Source organism: Oncorhynchus keta, chromosome 1 (assembly GCF_023373465.1).
Source record: "Oncorhynchus keta strain PuntledgeMale-10-30-2019 chromosome 1, Oket_V2, whole genome shotgun sequence".
Taxonomy (NCBI): Eukaryota; Metazoa; Chordata; class Actinopteri; order Salmoniformes; family Salmonidae; genus Oncorhynchus; species Oncorhynchus keta.
In genome coordinates this window covers 94855047-94873988 of record NC_068421.1, presented here as the reverse complement: position 1 = coordinate 94873988, position 18942 = coordinate 94855047, and the positions used below count along the sequence as shown (strand labels likewise).

General features: G+C 45.1%; 2 protein-coding genes across 8 annotated transcripts in view; both read right to left on the bottom strand.

The window, feature by feature from the left end:
- The window catches only part of LOC127908600 (solute carrier organic anion transporter family member 2A1-like), a 201200-nt gene that overhangs the window by 87860 nt on the left and 94398 nt on the right, over window positions 1–18942 (bottom strand). For 2 of the 3 annotated variants that reach the window (XR_008067680.1, XR_008067679.1), the window contains exon 1: window positions 8781–9007. Coding sequence is in view for 1 of the 3 variants with exons in the window: in XM_052467267.1 (XP_052323227.1) it covers window positions 8781–8816 (36 nt within the window). In the remaining 2 variants the exon portion in view is untranslated. Of the gene's footprint in view, window positions 1–8780; window positions 9008–18942 lie in introns of those variants that run through there. The other variant, XM_052467267.1, reaches the window with a different exon arrangement.
- The window catches only part of LOC118381460 (tyrosine-protein kinase RYK), a 257241-nt gene continuing 252641 nt past the window's right edge, over window positions 14343–18942 (bottom strand). For 4 of the 5 annotated variants that reach the window (XM_052467237.1, XM_052467217.1, XM_052467246.1 and 1 more), the window contains one exon: window positions 14343–15415. The gene's annotated coding sequence lies outside the window, so the exon portion shown is untranslated. The remainder of the gene's footprint in view (window positions 15416–18942) is intronic. The other variant, XM_052467221.1, reaches the window with a different exon arrangement.

Below are 18942 nucleotides of genomic sequence, written 5' to 3'. Positions count from 1 at the left end.
TTGGGGGTAGGCAAAGGCGGGGCCTAATAACAAACATAATGTAATATATACTGTCTGTAAAATGTAAATAAACTCAGCAAAAACAGAAACGTCCCTTCTTCAGTTCCCTGTCTTTCAAAGACAATTCATAAAAATCCAAATAACTTCACAGATCTTCATTGCAAAAGGATTTAAACACTGTTTCTCATGCTTGTTCAATGAACCATAAACAATTAATAAACATGCACCTGTGGAACGGTAGTTAAGACACGAACAGCTTACAGACGGTAGGCAATTAAGGTCACAGTTATGAAAACTTAGGACACTAAAGAGGCCTTTCTACTGACTCTGAAAAACACCAAAAGAAAGATCCCCAGGGTCCCTGCTCATCTGCGTGAACGTGCCTTAGGCATGCTGCAAGGAGGCATCAGGTGTGGCCAGGGCAATACATTTCAATGTCTGTACAGTGAGACGCCTAAGACAGGGCTACAGGGAGACAGGATGGACAGCTGATCGTCCTCGCAGTGGCAGACCACATGTAACAACACCTGCACAGGATAAGTACATCCGAATATCACACCTGCGGGACAGGTACAGGATGGCAACAACAACTGCCCAAGTTACACCAGGAACGCACAATCCCTCCATCAGTGCTCAGACTGTTCGCAATAGGCTGAGAGAGGCTGGACTGAGGGCCTGTTGTAAGGCAGGTCCTCACCAGACATCACCGGCAACAGCGTCGCCTATGGGCACAAAACCCACCATCACTGGACAGGACGGGACTGGCAAAAAGTGCTCTTCACTGACGAGTCGCAGTTTTGTCTCACCAAGGGTGATGGTCGGATTCACACTTATCGTTGAAGGAATGAGCGTTACACCGAGGCCTGTACTCTGGAGCGGGATCGATTTGGAGGTGGAGGGTCCGTCATGGTCTGGGGCGGTGTGTCACAGCATCATCGGACTGAGCTTGTTGTCATTGCAGGCATTCTCAACGCTGTGCGTTACAGGAAGATATCCTCCTCCCTCATGTGGTACGCTTCCTGCAGGCTCATCCTGACATGACCCTCCAGCATGACAATGCCACCAGCCATACTGCTCATTCTGTGCATGATTTTCTGCAAGACAGGAATGTCAGTGTTCTGCCATGGCCAGCGAAGAGCCCGGATCTCAATCCCGTTGAGCACGTCTGGGACCTGTTGGATCGGAGGGTGAGGGCTAGGGCCATTCCCCCCAGAAATGTCTGGGAACTTGCAGGTGCCTTGGTGGAAGAGTGGGGTAACATCTCACAGCATGAACTTGAAAATCTGGTGCAGTCCATGAGGAGGAGATGCACTGCAGTACTTAATGCAGCTGGTGGCCACACCAGATACTTACTGCTACTTTTGGTTTTGACCCACCCTTTGTTCAGGGATACATTATTCCATTTCTGTTAGTCACATGTCTGTGGAACTTGTTCAGTTTATGTCTCAGTTATTACATTTTGTTATGTTCATACAAATATTTACACATGTTGAGTTTGCGGAAAATAAATGCAGTTGACAGTGAGAGGACGTTTTTTCTGAGTTAAGTATTTACAGTTGAAGTCGAAAGATTACATCCACTTAGGTTGGAGTCAATTAAAACTAGTTTTTCAACCACTCCACAAATTTCTTGTTAACAAACTATAGTTTTGGCAAGTTGGAGGTGTACCTGTGGATGTATTTCAAGGCCTACCTTCAAACTCATTGCCTCTTTGTTTGACATGGGAAAATCAAACGAAATCAGCCAAGATCTTTTTGTAGAATTGCAGACCTCCACAAGTCTGTTTCATCCTTGGGAGCAATTTCCAAATGCCTGAAGGTACCACATTCATCTGTACAAACAATAGTACACAAGAATAAACCCCATGGGACCACGCTGCCATCCTATCACTCAGAAAGGAGACGCGTTTTGTCTCCTAGAGATGAACGTACATTGGTGCGAGAAGTGCAAATCAATCCCAGAACAAAAGCAAAGGACCTCGTGAAGATGCTGGAGGAAACAGGTACAAAAGTATCTATATAGTATCTATATCCACAGTAAAACGAGTCCTATATCAACATAACCTGAAAGGCCGCTCAGCAAGGAAGAAGCAACTGCTCTAAAACCGCCATAAAAAAGACAGACTACAGTTAGCAACTGCACATGAGGACAAAGATGGTACTTTTTGGAGAAATGTCCTCTGGTGGAAATGGAACTGTTTGCCCATAATGACCATTGTTATGTTTGGAGGAAAAAGGGGGAGGCCTGCAAGCTGAAGAACACCATCCCAACAGTGAAGCATGGGAGTGGCAGCATCATGTTGTGGGGGTGCTTTACTGCAGGAGGGACTGGCGCACTTCACAAAATAGATGGCATCATGAGGAAGGAACATTATGTGGATATATTGAAGGAACATCTCAAGACATCAGTCAGGAAGTTAAAGCTTGGACGCAAATGGGTCTTCCAAATGGACAATGACCCCAAGCATACTTCCAAATGGGTCTTCCAAATGGACAATGACCCCAAGCATACTTCCAAATGGGTCTTCCAAATGGACAATGACCCCAAGCATACTTCCAAATGGGTCTTCCAAATGGACAATAACCCCAAGCATTCTTCCAAATGGGTCTTCCAAATGGACAATAACCCCAAGCATACTTCCAAATGGGTCTTCCAAATGGACAATAACCCCAAGCATACTTCCAAATGGGTCTTCCAAATGGACAATAACCCCAAGCATACTTCCAAATGGGTCTTCCAAATGGACAATGACCCCAAGCATACTTCCAAATGGGTCTTCCAAATGGACAATAACCCCAAGCATACTTCCAAATGGGTCTTCCAAATGGACAATGACCCCAAGCATACTTCCAAATGGGTCTTCCAAATGGACAATGACCCCAAGCATACTTCCAAATGGGTCTTCCAAATGGACAATGACCCCAAGCATACTTCCAAATGGGTCTTCCAAATGGACAATGACCCCAAGCATACTTCCAAATGGGTCTTCCAAATGGACAATGACCCCAAGCATACTTCCAAAGTTGTGGCAAAATGGTTTAATTACAACAAAGTCAAGGAATTGGAGTGGCCATCACAAAGCCCTGACCTGAAACATATAGAAAAGTTGTGGGCAGAACTGAAAAAGCGTGTGTGTACAAGGAGGCCTACAAACCTGACTCGGTTACACCAGCTCTGTCAGGAGGAATGGGCCAAAATTCACCCAACTTATTGTTGGAAGCTTGTGGAAGGCTACTCGAAACGTTTGACCCAAGTTAAACAATTTAAAGGCAATGCTACCAAATACTAATTGAGTGTATGTAAACTTCCTTCCCACTGGGAATGTGATGAAAGAAATAAAAGCTGAAATAAATCTACTATTATTCTGACATTTCACATTCTTAAAATAAAATGGTGATCTAACTGACTTAAGACAGAGCATTTTTACTAGGATTTAAATGGCAGGAATTGTGAACAACTGAGTTTAAATGTATTTGGCTAATGTGCATGTAAACTTCCGACTTGTAATGTATGAGTTGCAAGAAGAAGCCTAATTGTTGTTTTCCATTAGTTCATTCCAATTAGGGCAGTAGGTTTAGGGGAAATAATAATGGAAAATATATACAGTGGGGCAAAAAAGTATTTAGTCAGCCACCAATTGTGCAAGTTCTCCCACTTAAAAAGATGAGAGAGGCCTGTCATTTTCATCATAGGTACACTTCAACTATTTTTAATGAATTTATTTGCAAATTATGGTGGAAAATAAGTCTTTGGTCAATAACAAAAGTTTATCTCAATACTTTGTTATATACCCTTTGTTGGCAATGACAGAGGTCAAACGTTTTCTGTAAGTCTCCACAAGGTTTTCACACACTGTTGCTGGTATTTTGGCCCATTCCTCCATGCAGATCTCCTCTAGAGCAGTGATGTTTTGGGGCTGTTGCTGGGCAACACAGACTTTCAACTCCCTCCAAAGATTTTCTATGGGGTTGAGATCTGGAGACTGGCTAGGCCACTCCAGGACCTTGAAATGCTTCTTACGAAGCCACTCCTTTGTTTCCCGGGCGGTGTGTTTGGGATCATTGTCATGCTGAAAGACCCAGCCACGTTTCATCTTCAATGCCCTTGCTGATGGAAGGAGGTTTTCACTCAAAATCTCACGATACATGGCCCCATTCATTCTTTCCTTTACACGGATCAGTCGTCCTGGTCCCTTTAAAGAAAAACAGCCCCAAAGCATGATGTTTCCACCCCATGCTTCACAGTAAGTATGGTGTTCTTTGGATGCAAGTCAGCATTCTTTGTCCTCCAAACACGACGAGTTGAGTTTTTACCAAAAAGTTATATTTTGGTTACCTCTGACCATATGACATTCTCCCAATCTTCTTCTGGATCATCCAAATGCTCTCTAGCAAACTTCAGACGGGCCTGGACATGTACTGACTTAAGCAGGGGGACACGTCTGGCACTGCAGGGTTTAAGTCCCTGGCGGCGTAGTGTGTTACTGATGGTAGGCTTTGTTACTTTGGTCCCAGCTCTCTGCAGGTCATTGACTAGGTCTACCTCTGTGGTTCTGGGATTTTTGCTCACCGTTCTTGTGATCATTTTGATCCCACGGGGTGAGATCTTGCATGGAGCCCCAGATCGAGGGAGATTATCAGTGGTCTTGTATGTCTTCCATTTCCTAATAATTGCTCCCACTGTTGATTTCTTCAAACCAAGCTGCTTACCTATTGCAGATTCAGTCTTCCCAGCCTGGTGGAGGTCTACAATTTTGTTTCTGGTGTCCTTTGACAGCTCTTTTTTCTTGGCCATAGTGGAGTTTGGAGTGTGACTGTTTGAGGTTGTGGACATGTGTCTTTTATACTGATAACAAGTTCAAACAGGTGTCATTAATACAGGTAACGAGTGGAGGACACTTGCTTGTTTGTAGGTGACCAAATACTTACTTTCCACAAAAAATGCAAAAACAATCCTTAAAAATCCTACAATGTGATTTTCTGTATTTTTTCCCTCATTTTGTCTGTCATAGTTGAAAGTGTACCTATGATGAAAATTACAGGCCTCTCTCATCTTTTGAAATGGGAGAACTTGCACAATTGGTGGCTGACTAAATACTTTTCTTGCCCCACTGTATATGGGGGATTAGAAATTATGCAGACAATTACATTGATTGAAGCCACAATCTATCTGCATTATTAAAGCTGATCTACCCCCTAAAAATAACATATCTCTGACAAAATGCTGACTATTAAGTGGACTGGACAAGAGTTTTTGGAGAGAATGAAAGTTTTTCAGGGATAAGTAATATTGGCAGCACAATTAATATTAATATTACAATTAATATTAGCAGCACAGATGCAGTTCTGTTCAGGAAGTGGGAAGGACGCGACACACACAGCTCAGCCAACACCAGCTGGTTGGCAGACAGGCTCCGCCCAAGCTCCGCCTACACCAGCAGGTTGGCAGACAGGCTCCGCCCCAGCTCAGCCAACACCAGCTGGTTGGCAGACAGGCTCTGCCCCAGCTCAGCCAACACCAGCTGGTTGGCAGACAGGCTCCGCCCCAGCTCCGCCTACACCAACTGGTTGACAGACAGGCTCTGCCCCAGCTCCGCCTACAACAACTAGTTGGCAGACAGGCTCCGCCCCAGCTCCGCCTACACCAACAGGTTGACAGACAGGCTCCGCCCCTGCAACCTGGGGCGAGTAAAGCAGGACACAACGTTTCAGAACGTTCAGGTAGAAATATGCTATGTAGAACAAACACGCCTCTGTGACATGTTGAATAAGGAACGATGTCGGCTCTATTCGTGACATTTCTATCTGCAACGTTCGAGAACGTTTTGCTTGTTAGCTAAGGCCAGCTACTTTAAGTGCTGACTGTCTTCCCTGCAGCCTACTTGCTGTGTGAACTGCTGACTGCTCATATCTTGCAGCTGATTATTGACACGTCAACCAGGATAAAGGGGCGGGGCAATTTTTGACAGTTGTGGTTTTGGTAATCAGTGTCAGCAGCGGTCTTGTCATCAAAACTAAGACCGTCGCCGAAACAAAGACGGTTCTGCCGAGTTATTGGAGGAAGGAAAGAGAGGAATGGAGAGGGTCTGTGTCTGCACATGTACTCTCACTACTGGTGTCCCCCAGGGCTCGGTTCTAGGCCCTCTCCTCATCTCTCTTTACACCAAAACCTGGGGCGAATTCAGCAGGACACAACGTTTTAGAACGTCATATCCTCACATGGTCTCTCCTATCATTGCTATGTGGGTGACACTTAACTACTTTTCTCCTTTTCCTGCTTCTGACACCCAGGCGGCGACACGCATCTCTGAGTGCCTGGCAGATATCTCAGTTTGGATGTCGGCCCACCACCTCAAGCTCAACCTCGACAAGACGGAGCTGCTCTTCCTCCTAGAGAAGGCCTGCCCGCTCCAAGACCTCTCCGTCACGGTTGACAACTTCACTCTGTCCCAGAATGCAAAGAACCTTGTAGTGCCCCTGGACAACATGCCATCAAACCCCTTGCAACTTATCAGCTCTCAGGGCTGGGCGTCTCTAGCAACTTATCCAGAACACTGCAGCCCGCTCGGTCATTACCTCCCGCTCGGTCATTACCTCCCGCTCGGTCATTAGCTCCCGCTCGGTCATTACCTCCCGCTCGGTCATTAGCTCCCGCTCGGTCATTAGCTCCCGCTCGGTCATTACCTCCCGCTCGGTCATTAGCTCCCGCTCGGTCATTAGCTCCCGCTCGGTCATTACCTCCCGCTCGGTCATTAGCTCCCGCTCGGACATTACCTCCCGCTCGGTCATTAGCTCCCGCTCGGTCATTACCTCCCGCTCGGTCATTACCTCCCGCTCCCGCTCGGTCATTACCTCCCGCTCGGTCATTACCTCCCGCTCGGTCATTAGCTCCCGCTCGGTCATTACCTCCCGCTCGGTCATTAGCTCCCGCTCGGTCACTAGCTCCCGCTCGGTCATTACCTCCCGCTCGGTCATTACCTCCCGCTCGGTCATTACCTCCCGCTCCCGCTCGGTCATTACCTCCCGCTCCCGCTCGGTCATTACCTCCCGCTCTATTTCTGACTTCAGGCTGAAGCGACTGTGGAACGTTGATAACAATGTCAATGACGCGACCAAGAGATGGAGGTGCAACCCATACGACTTTGGCAATACTTTGTGCCATCATCTGGTGATTCTCTCTCTCTCTCTCTCTCTCTCTCTCTCTCTCTCTCTGTCTCTCTCTCTCTCTGTCTCTCTCTCTCTCTCTCTCTCTCTCTGTCTCTCTCTGTCTCTCTCTCTCTCTGTCTCTCTCTGTCTCTCTCTCGCTCTGTCTGTCTCTCTCTCTCTGTCTCTCTCTCTGTCTGTCTCTGTCTGTCTCTCTCTCTCTCTTTGTCTCTCTCTCTTTGTCTCTCTCTGTTTGTCTCTCTCTCTGTCTCTGTCTCTCTGTTTCTCTCTCTCTGTCTCTCTCTCTGTGTGTCTCTCTGTGTGTGTCTCTCTATCTCTCTCTCTCTCTGTCTCTCTCTCTCTCTGTCTCTCTCTGTGTCTCTCTGTCTGTCTCTCTCTCTCTCTCTCTCAAGTTCTGTATGTTTGTGCACATGGAAGTCAGTGATTAATGTTTACTGTAGGTTAACGAGGCAATACAAATGTGATGTGACTAGAAAGGCCCAGTGTTTTCATCATTTTGACAATAACTAAAAACTAAATCATTATTTAAAATGAACAGAAAAAAATGTGACTAAGACTTAATAATATATTTTTTTGACAAAATGACTAAGAATAGACTACATCTAAAAAAAAACACACAAAAAAACTGGTGAGAGCAGACGTGACATCCGTCCCATTCATTAAGATAAAGACCCCCCACCCCACCCCAGGGTAGGATGGGTAATGAACTATATTATGTCAAACAGGCCAAACAAAGGGAGGAAAAGACATTTCACTAATATTTGTTGCTACAATGACAACTGAAGCGGTGCAAGGTACACTATTCCACCCCGGGCAAACATGCAACACTGAAACATCCAGGTGTGGCTAGGATAGGTTAGGTGGCTAACATAGCTGTGTGACGTCATTAGTCTTTAGAATAAACTTCTATCGCTTTTTTTTTTTTTTTTTTTTTTAAACATAACAGACTGCTCTAGTAACATGGTGAGGATCTGTAGCCTTAGGTGTATTATGTCTAGAGGAATGTAGGTTCACAATCTCACGGTACAGGGCAGGCTATATATCTATAGCCTACTGATATATATATATATCCACTGAAGACACGTGTATTTTCATTAGCCACGTTGATCATTCGGACAAAACAAGGTTGACGATGAAATGAAGTATGTATGTATCAGTACCCAGAATGAGTAATGAAGGAGATGGGTGATCAAGCTTCCTGCTCAGTGTCACCTGAGCAGGGCTGTATGGTATCAAACGTTGCTATTACCAAATCAGAGATATTTTATGTGCTGGAGAAGATAGCCCCAATAATAAATGATTATTAATGATACCCCCAAAATGTCTCCAATAATAAATGATTATTAATGATACCCCCAAAATGTCTCCAATAATAAATGATTATTAATGATACCCCCAAAATGTCTCCAATAATAAATGATTATTAATGATACCCCCAAAATGTCTCCAATAATAAATGATTATTAATGATACCCCCAAAATGTCTCCAATAATAAATGATTATTAATGATACCCCCAAAATGTCTCCAATAATAAATGATTATTAATGATACCCCCAAAATGTCTCCAATAATAAATGACAGTAACATGAATGATAAATAATACCAAACGACGTACCTTTATATTGCTAAACACAGATGTTGGTTTCTTCATATCTTTGACACAAATCTCCTTCTGCTGTGAAGGGTAAGGGTAAGGGTATCCAGAGACAGAGAGACAGAGAGACAGAGAGAGAGAGAGAGAGAGAGAGAGAGAGAGTCCAGTCCAGTCCAGTCCAGGGCAGAAGAACTCAACAGCAGTGAGTTTCACTATGTCGAAGAGGTAATAGCTGTCCCACAGTGTTCTACTCTGGTGAGTGTGTCAATGAGCTTTTATGGTTCACAGTGATGTAATGGGGCTGAACTCAGCCCACAACTCCACGCGCGCATTGTTTTGAACGTGATGATGTAAAGACCATATTTGGCACACATGACCTGTTTTTACAGGCGGCAGCGTGGTGATTGTTTTTATTCTACAATAAGAAATGTCTTATGTAATTGTTTGGACAAATATTTAATAAATAATCATAAACAAACGGAGTCAACGTTTTAATATGTTTTTTGAAAGTTCAGTTTAAACTTTTTTTAAATTGACAATCCAACAAAAAGTTCCTTGCTTTTGTTTTTCTACATTTACAGTTCAGCATTTAAAAACAGTTTTGACAGTAGGTTATTTTATAGCCATTGATACTCATCTTGCCTGTTGCGGATCTGACACACAGGCTAGGGGAAAAGTCTGAGTCTACCGCTGACAGACAAGTATCACCGATCTGCTACATTTTTACTCCCGTCATCAATGTGAATGACGAATTAGGGAAGTTACTCTTCTGATACTTAGCCGTGAATGTGAGACAGACGCAGGAACACACACCCTCCTCTCCTCACACCCTCCTCTCCTCACACCCTCCCTCCCTCCTACCCTCCCTCCCTCACACCCTCCCTCCTACCCTCCCTCCCTCCTACCCCTACACCCTCCCTCCCTCCCTCCTACCCTCCCACCCTCCCTCCTACCCTCACACCCTCCTCTCCTCACACCCTCCCTCCCTCCATCACACCCTCCCTCCCTCCCTCCTACCCTCCCTCCTACCCTCCTACCCTCCCTCCTACCCTCCCCTCCCTCCTACCCTCCCTCCTACCCTCCCTCCCTCACACCCTCCCTCCTACCCTCCCTCCCTCCCTCCTACCCTCCCTCCCTCCCTCCCTCCTTGACACATACAACAGGAGGTAACAGGTGTTCTGCTGATAAATCACACAAGTCTTTCAAAAGGTGTCATTATTCCATCCAAGCCGGTTCAAGACTTAGCAGCTGAACACACAGTGGGAACCATTAAAGATCCACCCAGGAAAGAAAGGGGAAGCATAAATAAGACAATAAATCAACACCACAACACATTTTGTCAACGACAATCATCCACGCTGACCCATTGTTAGTAATGATGCAATCATCCACATGGGACCACCTGAATGACCCATTGTTAGTAATGATGCTAATGGTATTACTGGGACCACCTGAAATGGGCACTAAATCTGCATATAGGGGGTTAGGGGTGGACTGGGACCACCTGAAATGGGCACTAAATCTGTATATAGGGGGGGGTTAGGGTGGACTGGGACCACCTGAAATGGGCACTAAATCTGCATATAGGGGGGTTAGGGGTGGACTGGGACCACCTGAAATGGGCACTAAATCTGCATATAGGGGGGAAATGGGCACTAAATCTGTATAGGGGGGTTGGACTGGGACCACCTGAAATGGGCACTAAATCTGCATATAGGGGGGAGCACCTAAATGGGCACTAAATCTGTATACGGGGGTTAGGGGTGGACTGGGACCACCTGAAATGGGCTAAATCTGCATAAATCTGCTGAAATGGGCACTAAATCTGCATATAGGGGGTTAGGGGTGGACTGGGACCACCTGAAATGGGCACTAAATCTGCATATAGGGGGGTTAGGGTGGACTGGGACCACCTGAAATGGGCACTAAATCTGCATATAGGGGGTTAGGGGTGGACTGGGACCACCTGAAATGGGCACTAAATCTGCATATAGGGGGGAGCACCTTAAATGGGCACTAAATCTGTATACGGGGGGTTAGGGGTGGACTGGGACCACCTGAAATGGGCACTAAATCTGCATATAGGGGGGTTAGGCGTGGACTGGGACCACCTTAAATGGGCACTAAATCTGTATATAGGGGGGTTAGGGGTGGACTGGGACCACCTGAAATGGGCACTAAATCTGCATATGGGGGGGTTAGGGGTGGACTGGGACCACCTGAAATGGGCACTAAATCTGCATATGGGGGGGTTAGGTGGTTACAGAGACCAGGTGGTTGGGGGCGGACTGGGACCAGAAATCAGTCCTGGCATTTCTAAATGCACCGGCCCATTTTCTTCCTCGAGGACGCCATTATTACCCAGATAATGATCCCAGGGTAGAGAGGCCCACTGGGCTAAAAATGGATCAGCTCCTGGTTTTTTATTTTGGTGGTGGCGGTGGGGTGGGTCATCCCGTCTGGTACTAGATCGAGAGTGCTCCCCCCCCCCGCAAACTACAAGTAACTTCCCCAAAATTCCATCCAACATCCAGGAATCCTCCAACTAGGATTTCTGGAAAACCTGGACATTTTTTAAAAGTTACTGGAATTTTTAAGCCCAAATTCTAACCAATCAAACAGCTGTTTGGGTATTGTAGCATCAACCATTCATAGACAACTGCAGAAGCAGGAGGACATTCAACCAATGTGTTTTTACTACAGTGGTGGGGATGTTCTAGGAAGGGGTTTCAAAACGGCAAATGAAAGTTTGACTATCGATGCAAAAGGCTTCGATAGCATCTGGAAAACTAAAGAGGACATTGTTCTGTGAGTAAAGTCCTACAACATTTTCACATTGAGCCCCTCTGAACAACCAACCCCCTTTTTTTTTTTTATTACTAGGGTACATCCCAAATGGCACCCTATTCCCTATGTAGTGCACTACTTTTCACCAGGGCCCCATAGGGGACAGGATGCCATTTGGGACCAAAACTCAAAACATTAGGTCAGTGTCTTGTTTAGCATCTCAGGCTTTGTCAACCTGGTTTCCTCCACAAATTAGATTTCAGATAAGTTTCCATGACGCCATGTCGAAACAGTGTAGCACATGTCTTGGTTGGTGACTTGAGCCTCAGGCGGCTGAATCAAAACATGGGTCTTTGTTCCCCTGCTGTATAACACACAATGTCAACATTGATCCATACGGGGGAGGCATCCCAAATAGCACCCTGTTTCTTGTATAGTGCACTACTATTGACCAGGGCCCAGAGGTAAAAATGGGGCACCATTTCAGACCCACACAGAGTAGGAAATTATAACTGCACAAACGGATCTATGGTTTAAACTAATGCTGGGCAGAATATGTTCATCTTGTTGTGGCATTCTTAGATAATGAAACTGTTCTATAGGTAACACATAGCCTGCAGGTATAATGATGTAATAAGGCCCGGGGGGGGGTGTACATGGCCGATATACCACGGCTAAGGGCTGTTCTTAGACACGACACAAAGCAGAGTATATTGGCCATATTCCACAAACCCTGGAGGTGCCTCAACGCTATTATAAACTAGTTAGTAATTAGAGCATTCAAAATAAATGGTTTTGTCATACCTGTGGTATACGGTGTGATATACCAAGGCTGACAGCCAATCAGCATTCAGGGCTCGAACCCCAGCCAGTTTATAATGCTTAATAACTGGTTATAAGTATGTATGAGCCTTTATAAACCCTAAATGTTATGTCTCTGTGCCCCCAGTAATACCTCCACAGCCCAAGTTGTGGTTATCAATTACTGTGACTATAATTCAGATTGGTTCTTGGCAGTACAACTGTGAAAGCACTGCTATGCTACTGTACAATATAGCTTTGATGTTCAGGAAACTCCTAAGCACAGTGAGGATCCTGCCAATCAGGCTCTGCACATGTCTTCCTCCTGCACTTCAAACAAACAGGCAAACATGAGGACTTTGTCCCAAATGGGACCAGAAATCAGCCCTGGCATTTCTAAATGCAACGGCCAATTTTCTTCCTCGAGGACGCCATTATTATGGACTTTGTCCCAAATGGCATCCTATCACATTAACTGTAAAAGTCGGGAGTTTACCTATATTTTAGCCAAATACATTTAAACTAAGTTTTTCACAATTCTTGACATTTAATCCTCGTAAAAATTCCCTGTTTTAGGTTAGTTAGGATCCCCACTTTATTTTAAGAATGTGAAATGTTAGAATAATAGTAGAGAATGATTTATTTCAGCTTTTATTTCTTTCATCACATTCCCAGTGGGTCAGAAGTTCACATAAACAATGCTACCAACTACTAATTGAGTTGTTTAACTTGGGTCAAATGTTTCGGGTAGCCTTTCCACAAGCTTCCCACAATAAGTTGGGTGAATTTTGGCCCATTCCTCCCGACAGAGCTGGTGTAACTGAGTCAGGTTTCTAGGCCTCCTTGATCGCACACACTTTTTCAGTTCTGCACACACATGTTCTATAAGATTGAGGTCAGGGCTTTGTGATGGCCACTCCAATACCTTGACTTTGTTGTCCTTAAGCCATTTTGCCACAACTTTGGAAGTATGCTTGAGGTCATTGTCCATTTGGAAGACCCATTTGCAACCAAGCTTTAACTTCCTGGCTGATGTCTTGAGATGCTGCTTATCCACAATTTTCCTACCTCATGAGATTTATTTTGTGAAGGGCACCAGTCCCTCCTGCAATCAAGCCCACAACATGATGCTGCCACTCCCACAACATGATGCTGCCACTCCCACAACATGATGCTGCCACTCCCACAACATGATGCTGCCACCCTCAAAACATGATGCTGCCACTCCCAGGCTGTTCTTCAGCTTGCAAGCCTCCCCCTTTTTCCTCCAAACATAACGATGGTCATTATGGCCAAACAGTTATCAGACCAGAGGACATTTTTTCCAGAAAGTACAATCTTTGTTCTCATGTGCAGTTAGAAACCGTAGTCTGGTGTGGATATAGATACATTTGTACTCGTTTCCTCCAGTATCTTCTCAAGGTCCTTTGCTGTTGTTCTGGGATTGATTTGCACTTTTCGCACCAAAGTTCGTTCATCTCTAGGAGACAGAGCACATCTCCTTCCTGAGCGGTATGACGGCAGCGTGGTCCCATGGTGTTTATACTTGCGTACTATTGTTTGTACAGAGGAACGTGTAGTGTATGTAAACTTCTGACCCACTGGAATTGTGATACAGTGAATTATAAGTGAAATGTCTGTAAACAATTATTTAAAAAATGACTTGTGTCAGACACAAAGTAGATGTCCTAACCCACTCGCTAAAACTATAGTTTAACAAGAAATGTGTGAAGTGGTTTAAGAACAAGTCATAATGACTCCAACCTAAGTGTATGTAAACGTTTAACTTCAACTGTATATAGTGCAACTATTTTTGACCAGAGCCTTATGGGTCCAAAGTAGTGTAAAGGGAAATTGGGGCATTAGTCTTTTAAACAGAACAGGTGAAATACACACACACACACACACACACACATACACACATACACACACATACACACACATACACACACATACACACACATATATATATACACATAAAACAGACGACGCAAATCAGAACAAACTAGTTTAATGTTTTTGTTGTGTGTATGAATTCAGTTTACAGATGGAACACACTTTAAATTCAACATGCAGACATCCTACAGGTCTACGACGAGGCCATGTTGGTAGCTCTGGTCCAGGTCATTACCTGCTGCTTGCTGAAGGCTCAGCATGAGCACGTAGCACCTCGGACCAGAGCTAGCCATGTCGTCGTCAGATTGGCACGTGTGGACAGTGGATAGTGTTCTAGTATAAATTCTTACTTTGTCATTGTCAAAACCAAGTGTGTGGTTGGTAGCTGGGTTTTGTTCTGACACAGAACAGTCAAAAAGTTAAAAACACAAGAATATTATTCATGGCGACAACCCTGTTAGATAAATATCTGGGGGAAATGACTGATCGTGAACTTGATCGTTGCGATTTTCAAAATGGGTACAATGGGAAGCTTCCCAATGACTGGAAACAACTCAAAAACCAATCGTTTCCCATCTGGGTGTGTAGTGTACTGTAACAGGCCTATATCATCCAGTCTGGTGCACACTACTGGGTAAATGGATGCTGAGGAGATCATGGGATATGACGACGACAACAACGTCGTCCTCAGCTATGCTAATGCTCCATTGGCACGTCTCCTAAGGAAAACGAATGTGTGGCACAATGTTCAATAGGTTCTTCAGTAGAGATCTGTTGAACTAGAGACATTCCACATGTCATTGTCCAATATAACATCCAGCAGAGCTGCTTAGGCCTTTGACCCCCCCCCCAAGAGGCCTCTCGTACAAACCTTGAGTTTATCGTACCATGACAGAGTGAACCAGCATGTCTTTAAGTACACAGAAGAAGCCCCATCTGCGGCACAAAATCCCTACGTAGTGTACTAGGTGAAGATGTGAATTCCTTACTATTATACATGACGCCACTGGTCTACTGTGGACTCATCCGCTCACTGGTTCTACTGTGGACTCATCCGCTCACTGGTTCTACTGTGGACTCATCCGCTCACTGGTTCTACTGTGGACTCATCCGCTCACTGGTCTACTGTGGACTCATCCGCTCACTGGTTCTACTGTGGACTCATCCGCTCACTGGTTCTACTGTGGACTCATCCGCTCACTGGTTCTACTGTGGACTCGTCCGCTCACTGGGTCTACTGTGGACTCATCCGCTCACTGGTCTACTGTGGACTCATCCGCTCACTGAAAACCACAGATCTACAACAATAAAATGTACATCTCTTTTCTTAGATTAAAAAAAATAAAAAATAAAACAGGAAAAAAAAATCTTTACAAACAACGTCCTCAAAAGTGTATTTGTTAGGAAAATGGTGGCAACAGCTTGTTGGCACATATACGCTTCTTAGGTTCTTCCAAAAGAGGTCACGTCCTTGTGGGTCCACGTTTCATAGTGAGGGTATAGGTCTGTTCTGGAAGCTTGTGAGGTATGCTGGGAAATATGACGACCTCAGAGTATCCATTTGAAGCACAAATGATAGAAACCTCACTCTGAAAATAAATTCTCATAATAATGAAAGTCTTCTTTCGTTTCTACAAGGCATAAAGGTTTGTAAATGTATTCCTCGTTGTGATTAGTGCTGTCCAGTAACTCCTGGGCCTGCTGGTCCTTCGGGCCTGGTCCGTACAGAAGCCTGGGGCTAGATTTTACACGTAGGCCCCCAACGCTGCATGAAACTCAGTCAGACACTGGACCAGCTGCTGGAACTTAGGCCTCTCCTCTGGATCCAGGGCCCAGCAACAGGCCATCACTGCAAACCTACAGACAGACAGAGAATTAGCTGGGTCAGCGAGTGAATGTCATTGCACTGTGTACATTGACTCAGACCCCATAAGGACTCTGCCAAATATGCTCTAAATAGCACAGCATGTACAGAAAACAATGTCCCATTCTCATGTCCCGAGGCTATTCAGTACCTGGGTCATCAGAGAAACCAACATCACTGTTGCACACCATCAGTCCTGCATCCCTCAATGTCTCCTTCAGTCTTCCCCTTCCTACGCCTTCTATTTGGTGGACAAATTCCCATTCAACAGTCTCTCTGAAGGAAACGTGTGCAGCGCCCCCCCAATAACAATCTGATTAGCTTTTCCTCGACTTCCTGTTTGGCGGCCGCTCATCCAATTGTAAATCATGGAGTGTTGAAGTGATGAACGTCCCAAATGACACCCTATTCCCTATATAGTGCACTACTTTAGACCAGGACCCTATGGCTCCATATTCCCTATATAGTGCACTACTTTAGACCAGGACCGGCACCCTATATAGTGCACTACTTTAGACCAGGACCCCATGGCACCCTATTCCCTATATAGTGCACTACTTTAGACCAGGACCCTATTGCACCCTATTCCTTATATAGTGCACTACTTTAGAACAGAGCCCTAACACCCTATTCCCTATATAGGGAGTAGGGTGCCATTTGGGATTCTGAACACAGAAGCCTGTTTGTCCCTTTGTGATTCCTGGCCAGCTCAACCAATAGAAAGTCACGCTCCAGCTCCCTGACAGCCTCAGGATGTGGATAAGACTCAGTCTGTAATGAATGACGGTGAGAGACGGCCGCCTAGCATTTTAATATCTGTAGCTACTTTAAGTAAATACCTGCAGTCAACACGCTGGGCCAATTGTGTGCCGCCCTATGGGACTCCCAATCACTGCCGGTTGTGATACAGCCTGGAATCGAACCAGGGCCTGTAGTGAGATGCAGTGCCTTAGAAAGCTGCGCCACTCGGGAGCGATACGTTAGGAGATGAAGAACGCAATCTGCTTCATTTCACCTGTTTCACATTATGAAGTTCCCAGAAACTACGGTAAGCCAGTCACCTGTTTCACATTATGAAGTTCCCCAGAAACTACAGTAAGTTCCCCAGAAACTACAGTAAGTTCCCCAGAAACTACAGTAAGTTCCCCAGAAACTACAGTAAATTCCCCAGAAACTAGGGTAAGCCAGTCAGTCACCTGTTTCAAATTATGAAGTTCCCCAGAAACTACGGTAAGTTCCCCAGAAACTACGGTAAGTCAGTCACCTGTTTCACATTATGAAGTTCCGCAGAAACTACGGTAAGCCAGTCACCTGTTTCACATTATAAAGTTCCCCAGAAACGACGGTAAGTTCCCCAGAAACTACGGTAAGTTCCCCAGAAACTACGGTAAGTTCCCAGAAACTACAGTAAGCCAGTCACCTGTTTCACATTATGAAGTTCCCCAGAAACTACGGTAAGTTCCCCAGAAACCACAGTAAGCCAGTCACCTGTTTCACATTATGAAGTTCCCCAGAAACTACGGTAAGTTCCCCAGAAACTATGGTAAGTTCCCCAGAAACTACGGTAAGTTCCCAGAAACTACGGTAAGTTCCCAGAAACTACAGTAAGCCAGTCACCTGTTTCACATTATGAAGTTCCCCAGAAACTACGGTAAGTTCCCCAGAAACCACAGTAAGCCAGTCACCTGTTTCACATTATGAAGTTCCGCAGAAACTACGGTAAGTTCCCCAGAAACTACGGTAAGCCAGTCACCTGTTTCACATTATAAAGTTCCGCAGAAACTACGGTAAGTTCCCCAGAAACCACAGTAAGCCAGTCACCTGTTTCACATTATGAAGTTCCGCAGAAACTACGGTAAGTTCCCCAGAAACTATGGTAAGTTCCCCAGAAACTACGGTAAGTTCCCCAGAAACTACAGTAAGCCAGTCACCTGTTTCACATTATGAAGTTCCCCAGAAACTACGGTAAGCCTGTCACCTGTTTCACATTATAAAGTTCCCCAGAAACTACGGTAAGTTCCCCAGAAACCACGGTAAGTTCTCCAGAAACTAGGGTAAGCCAGTCACCTGTTTCACATTACGAAGTTCCCCAGAAAATACGGTAAGTTCCCCAGAAACTACGGTAAGTTCCCCAGAAACTACAGTAAGTTCCCCAGAAACTACAGTAAGCCAGTCACCTGTTTGTTTGGAAATAGCAAAACAAGATAAAAACTAGAGCAGGTGAGTCCAGCTGTTGTATCGACAGTGGTTGCGTTCTATATTGAAAGGCAACAGTGTTTATTTTCTTTCTTCAGTAGCGATCAGGGAAGTGCAACTATAGTTTTCCTTTAAAAAAAATACATTAGTGCAACACATTCAACAGAAAATAGATTCATTTTCATCAGATGACAAAAGTGCAACTCTACAAAACAATGCACAGCCATCATATTTCTAATTCTTATCAAAGAAACAATGTAGCCAGCTACATGTCCTAATGTTTTGCCGAGTGGCGAAAGCGCAAATTAGTGTTGCACGATATATTGGTGAGCATATATTGAATCGGACGATATTAGCTAAAAAAAAAACGGGTCCCCTATGGAAGGTCCTATAGTCAACCCCCCATGGAGGGTCCTATAGTCAACCCCCCATGGAGGGTCCTATAGTCAACCCCCCTTATGGAGGGCCCTATAGTCAACCCCCTATGGAGGGCCCTATAGTCAACAACCCCCCATGGAGGGTCCTATAGTCAACAACCCCCCTATGGAGGGCCCTATAGTCAACAACCCCCCTATAGTGAACAACCCCCTATGGAGGGTCCTATAGTCAACAACCCCCTATGGAGGGCCCTATAGTCAA